General features: G+C 40.0%; 1 protein-coding gene across 1 annotated transcript; it reads left to right on the forward strand.

Annotated features, from left to right (window-relative positions):
- The first annotated feature begins 290 nt into the window (after positions 1-290).
- LOC142389034 (odorant receptor 131-2-like) lies at positions 291-1,220 on the forward strand. The gene has a single exon (XM_075474586.1). It carries the CDS (start codon positions 291-293, stop codon positions 1,218-1,220), a length of 930 nt encoding a protein of 309 aa, XP_075330701.1.
- Positions 1,221-6,780: the final 5,560 nt, after the last annotated feature.

Below are 6,780 nucleotides of genomic sequence, written 5' to 3' on the forward strand. Positions count from 1 at the left end.
TGACATCGAGTCACCTTCATAAAGAGTTCATGCACAACTTTTTCTCAGATGGCTGAAGAGAGCTCAGAGGAGACACTGACGGTGCAGCCATGCAGTGATGGTTTGGTAAACTGGGACTCTTTTTCTGTGCACTTTTTTTCTCTCTAATTCTATTGAATGTTTTGCTGCTTTGTTGCCACTATTTATCAGTATAGACACTGTTCAGTCAAGTTCTTTGAATTAAGATCTGTCTTTAAATGAAGTGGGGCAATTTTTTAACTTTCAAACGTTTGCTAAGAACAAACAAATAAATGGCATCCAATAACTCACTAAGCGGTGTTGGGATGTCGGTGAGGAGGGTAAATTATAGGGTCATTTTAGTTCAGGTTTTAGTCTCAGCTTTTATTTGCATTAACCTTTTTTTGATCACAACTTTTTTAATGAAGGATTTCTTCTACACAACCATGCGCTACATCTTATTTGCTGTTACTCTGTTTTCTGACTGTCTGTTTTTGTTAATAACCAATGTGCTGCTCATTTTGAGCTATTTTGGATTCACCATCCAAATGTGGTTGTGTCTGATTATTTATATCGTTTTGTCTGTGTACACATTTGTCACACCAGTTACTCTCACTGCAATGACGCTGGAGCGCTTTGTGGCCATTTGCATTCCCCTGCGCCATGCAGAGCTGTGCTCCACACCCAGTGCCGTGCACCTCATCCTCCTCATTCATGGCTTCAGCTCTGTCCCCTGCATTGTATTCCTCTCCATTTTCTTTGCATCAGCAACTTACAGCCTCTACAGCCAGGAAAGAGTATGTTCTGTGGAGAGGTTCATCTTGTACAGCTGGCAGGGTCATCTTAGATCTGCAATAAGTCAGTTTTACTTCTTGATAATGTGCATTATCATTGTTTTCTCCTATGCTGAAATAATGAAAGTGGCTAAAGCTGCATCAGGAGAGAGTAAAAAGTCAACATGGAAAGGACTCAGAACTGTGATTCTTCATGCTTTCCAGCTGCTGCTCTGTCTCATTCAGCTGTGGTGCCCCTTCATAGAAGACGCTGTGCTTCAGATTGATCTAATGTTATACATTGATGTCAGATATTTTAATTATATAACTTTCATTCTTGCTCCAAGATGTCTGAGTCCTCTCATCTATGGTCTCAGGGACAAAATGTTTTTTAATGCACTGAAGTACTATGCCCTCTGTGGCTTATACAAGAAGCAAGCGGCAGGTTAAAGAAAAAAATACTTTATCTATATTCAAATTCCAATGTCATTCAAGTTGTTCCTTTTCCGACAGCAAATGCTTAAATGTAATTCAAGATTCTGTAGATGCTGATATTTGCTGTTTGAGAGCATGTGTGAGACGATCATGTAGTGATGCGTATACCACCTTTTTCCTTTTACATTTGATAACAATAAACATATGCAAAATGCCTGATATTATATTAAGTGTTACTAGGTGTTTTCAACTGTTTTGAAATTAAGAGGAATTAAGCTGCGTACATTACATCTATGTCTGTATTAATAACAGTGTAGCTTCTGAATCTGTTAATCTACAAGTTATTCTCTCAAACAATTTCTTCCTATCCTTTAAAGGTTCAAAGACAGTAAGTTAAAAACATGTCTCTGCCATGTGCACTGCCGAATATTTGGAAGCATTGTTTGTTAAACTCAGCATTCCTCACCCTGGCCTTTGTTTGGGATGAGGATGGCCTGTTACACTGAGACATCCTCTGATCCTATGTTATGGCTTCATATGCACAAATGTTTAGATTGTTGTTGCAGAGTTTAGTTTTCTAAAATGTAGCAATTCCATAGAATCACCCCTTTAATGAGGTGGAGGGGTTTGAGAACATTATGCTGTTGGGGGCGTTAGCCCATGGTAGGGTCTGCAAAGGCAAATTATTCTCAGGGGAGGAGTCAGACTAAGAGCATGTCAAAGATTTAGACGGAGCATCACCAGTTAATAATCAAAGTTACCTCACTCAAAAAAGCGAAACTGGGTCGGTCACCCCCCTGGAGCCATGTCTGTGTGGGTGTCACCTCGCTGTCAGGGAAAGAGCCTGAGCAGGCGTATGAGGTTGCAGTGATATTAACTAGAGATAGTTGCGCTTATCTCCAAACACAGTGGGTGGGTGTTTGGATATTCACAAGCCCCCAGCTGAGTGCTATGGTGTTAGAGTTCTTGACTATGGCTGAAAGTCGCAGGAAAGAAGGCTCAGACTATGGTTTGTGCATATGCACCAAACAGTGGCAGAGCCAGGGGACTTCAGCGCCTAAATGGGCAATGATGGAGTAACCTGGAGGCGTAAGATTGGATGGAAGGGCCACCCTGATCAGAACCCAAGCAATGTTTTGTTTTTGGGTTTCTGTGCTAGTTATGGTTTGTCACCATTTGTTTTAGACAATTGGGTGAAAAGAGGGAAGAGCTCAACATCTGATGGTAAGTTGGATTGGTCAGCAGAGAACACAGTCAACACTACCAGATAGACTTGGTAAGCCTAAATGAGTAGTGAGGATGAATTGGGAACATCTGGCGGAGGCCCCTGTTCATGAGATCTTGAGATTGGGGTCGTTATTTCCACTTTGCGGTGGTATCTCCCAAGGGAGATAATTCAAGCCAATAAGAGTCCAATTCATTTATTCAAGGTAAACACAAGAAACTTGTGCTAAAGAAAAAAAATATAAAAAGGACCAGACTCAGTGAACAATTCCCTATCCTCCCTATGATATAGATCAGTGAGCGATGCTGACCAACATATCATTGGGGTCATCAGGTGGGGACCTCGTTTCATCAGTGTTTCGTCTAGTTGGGCCCACGACACCTCCAGGAGGCTAGACAATGACCACTGGCCTCCCAGAGTCACCCCCCTAAAGCAAGCCAACACTGCTCCTCACACCACAACAACCATCTTTTACAGCCACAAGCTACCTCAGCCTCTCACCAACTGCACACCAGTCACAGCGGGTTGGGGATGCAAACGCTGGTTCGGGTAGGGGGAGAAATAAAAGAGGTTAAGATAAGTAGGGATGGGATTCAAACCCTGGTTTGGGTAGGGGGTAATGAAAATATAAAGGGTGCCAGAGGTGGAGCCAGGACAAGACACACTAGCAGATTCAGCAGACAAACTCACCTAAACAGTCCTATAATCACTAAAAATGCCAGCAAAAACAAAGCCATACAACTCACTCAAAGCCAACTCACCCAAAATGGCTTCCTGGTTTCAAAAGGATCACATTGGCCAAACCCTCCACTTAAATATCTTGAACTTCTTCTTTGCTTTTTCAAAATTCTGTTTACCCTAAGTGCTGTCCCTGCTGGGCCCCCAGCTGCTATTGCTTCTTCTAATCCAAATCCACTGACTGGATTTTACTGCTTCATCTGACACTTCCTTCACTATTTTCCTCACACTGACCACTTACACCCAGCTCCCTCAACAATGAGACAACAGACTTTGCAACAAATCCTCTACATCCTACTTCCACTGGACAGATTCAAACCTTCCATCCTCGCTGCTCTGCTTCTGCCCCCAACTCTACATATGTGACCTGATCCAGCAAAATGAGTCACAGTGACCCAAATGTCAAAATTGAGATTTTGGTATCAAAAGAAAGGAATGGAAATAAGCTTTAAAATGATACCATAGTCAAAGTCATACGTTGGATGGTTTTAAAAATATAGCCATTTGATTTATGATCTTCCACCCTCTTTTTACGATTGAAAACCTGAGAAAATCGCGTTTAAAGTTTTTTGCCCGTTTTTTTGTCTATATCTTTCAAAATCCTGTGAATGTAAAGGGATAAACTCTTTATCTTTAAGCTTAATTTTACCAAAGTTATTTGTACACATATAAAATGGTATTAAACCAGACCGAAGCCCAAATGATTAGAAAATATTTTTTTTAGTTCCCACACACACTGCTTCACAGCTCGACATAGCCCTCGTCACCTCATTAATATCAGTCACAGGTTGCTCAATGACTTCATCGTCATCTTCCACATGAGTGGTGAATTCTTGCTCCTTTTCCATATCCGAGTCTTTGACATTGCTGTCATTTTCTTCTTCAGAAGATATCACCTCAGCTCCAAAAAAATCAGGAACTAGCGCTAGCAAGTCTTGCTGTCCAGCAGCAGAGCTGAAATTGGACGCCACGAGAGTTTAAAGCTTTCGCGACTCTACTTTCTTTCGCGAATGACATTTTAAAACAAAAACACAGATCAACACACTACACTGTACTACACGATCCTAATATTGTAATATAAGACGATGACTTTTTTGACAATGACGAATATTGAGAGACTTTCTACGATTAGTTTAGGCTACACCAACACAGATAGCTAGTTTGACAGGAGTGATGGCTGGACCAATCGCGTGCACCAGTCACTCGAAACGTGACTTCCCGCCTATTGTTGGCCTTTGTGTCACTGTTTGTGTACATTTTTAACCATTTTGATTGGTTTTATGAAGCGAGCAGAGATAGAGGTAAAGGCAAATCCTCAGAGGTAATAGGTAGACGGGTAGACGTTAACGGGAGAGGAGTCGATGAATTTCTTCAACCTGTTAAATTTTAACGCATTTAATACAACTTGCAAGTCAATTTGAATTGTCATTTACGTGCCTTTCCTCAATTATATGGACTATACAACTTTGGGAGATTGTTTTTCAATGTCTATTCTTTGAAATTAGCTAAAAAAAAATTTTTTTTAATCCATTGTTTTTTCACGTTATCTGCCCGTACCTCAATATAGAATGTTTAGACTTCCGACTCATTTCGCCAGAGCGGGTCACATATCTAAGCTTCTTCCTTTCATATGCTTCTCCCACTAATTCCTCCCGAGGAACAGTCAGCTCTATGAAATAGACTCTCATTCTACTCCTAGACCACAAGACTATATCAGGCCTTAGATTTGTAGAGGTTATCTCCTGGGGAACAACAAGCTTATTTCATAAATCTACTTGCATCTCCCAATCAAAAGCATCCTCCAAGCTGCCGTGCCTCCTTATCGTCTTATTGGTTTTCTGTGGTGATACAGGCAGTCGTATTTTTGGGCTGTCGTGTTCAGAGGACGCTACGACTTTGACCCCCATCCCAACAGCAATGAGTGGGAAACTCAGCCACCACGGTAGGCTAATCACGTAACGTTTACCGTCTGGTATAGCCTAATTAAGTGACATGGCTATTAAACGTCATAAAATGCACGTATTGGCCTATAAGCTAAGGCAGCATCTAGGTTGATATTGTAAACTATTTGCAGGATGTAGTTGGAAAATAGCTAAAGCTAGATAGGCTAAACGTTAAGCTTAGCATATCTAACGAAAATAGACCCCCTGAAGAAGTTGTATTAATGTTTTATTAATAAATAAATATATAATAATATATCATATATAAATATATATTATATATATTATTATATATTGTAATATATAAATATATAAATATATATAATAATATATAATAATATTGGGGGATAAATAAAGGATTTTTCTATTCTATTCTATTCTATTCTATTCTATTCTATTCTATTCTATAAGTAAATTTCCCTCCACTATTTAAGCCTGGGCTATTTAGTACCCCGTGAAGTCTACGCTACGCTATTGAGTGAATATCATCTTGTTAGTATGGCTAAGGACACATGCACAGTCAAATACATACGTGATTAGTTAAACATGAAAATAGCTTAGTGGGTAGGCCTGTGAGAGCCCAAAGACCTTACGGTGCAGGCCCGTAGGCAGGGGGTGTTCTACAAAGTCTAAAAAGATGCACTTGGAGGCATTACAAAAATGTATATATTGAATAAGTATTCTTCATCGAAAATGGATACATTCTTTGAATACAATACTGCCTGAAACAGTTATCTACAGTCTCCGTTTCATACTTTGAAATCCTCTCAAAAATGCAGGAAATTCCATTTCAGCGATTTGAATTTTCAAAATTCCCCAAGCAAAATCCTGGCTACGGGTGTGCCACTACATCGAGGTGTACTGTACCATGCTCTGGAAAACACCATTAGACGCTGGTAATGAAAAGATGATTTTCATGTTGAAGAATGTTGTCTAACCTTTTGAAAGCACTACATAAAAAAGGAATGCGAACTAATAGGGCAGCTTGTACAGTAATAATGAAAAGTGTCTTTATGTGGTTGTAGAGCAGTTTGAGTGTGAAAGACACTTGTCATTACATTGCCACAGAGCTACTTCCCATCAGCTGAGGATGTAAACACTGTCAAACCTGAGCTTGAGTGAAACTTTAGACAATGAGTTAGTTTGTTTGTGATGAGGATCCTCAAAGCTAACAGCATTTGGCCTTGACACTGGCTCACTCCAGAGTTGAAACAAGCATTTCTGTAATGTAAGGTATACAACCACCATGGGTGATAAGGTGGGAAAACAAAGGTCACCGTAATGGCACTTGGTGTATATAACTTTGGTTTCTATGATTTACAAAGTGCATTTGCAGCAGATGATGTAACTATGTTTAGTAAGCTTTCACGTGATGTCCCTCTTGACATCGAGTCACCTTCATAAAGAGTTCATGCACAACTTTTTCTCAGATGGCTGAAGAGAGCTCAGAGGAGACACTGATGGTGCAGCCATGCAGTGATGGTTTGGTAAACTGGGACTCTTTTTCTGTGCACTCTTTTTCTCTCTAATTCTATTGAATGTTTTGCTGCTTTGTTGCCACTATTTATCAGTATAGACACTGTTCAGTCAAGTTCTTTGAATTAAGATCTGTCTTTAAATGAAGCGGGGCAATTTTTTAACTTTCAAACGTTTGCTAAGAACAAACAAATAA

This window comes from Odontesthes bonariensis, chromosome 9 (assembly GCF_027942865.1).
Source record: "Odontesthes bonariensis isolate fOdoBon6 chromosome 9, fOdoBon6.hap1, whole genome shotgun sequence".
Lineage (NCBI taxonomy): Eukaryota > Metazoa > Chordata > Actinopteri > Atheriniformes > Atherinopsidae > Odontesthes > Odontesthes bonariensis.

What these genes read in the sequence shown, in the direction of transcription:
- LOC142389034 (XM_075474586.1), top strand. Translation starts at nt 291, where the DNA reads ATGGCATCCAATAACTCACTAAGCGGTGTTGGGATGTCGGTGAGGAGG.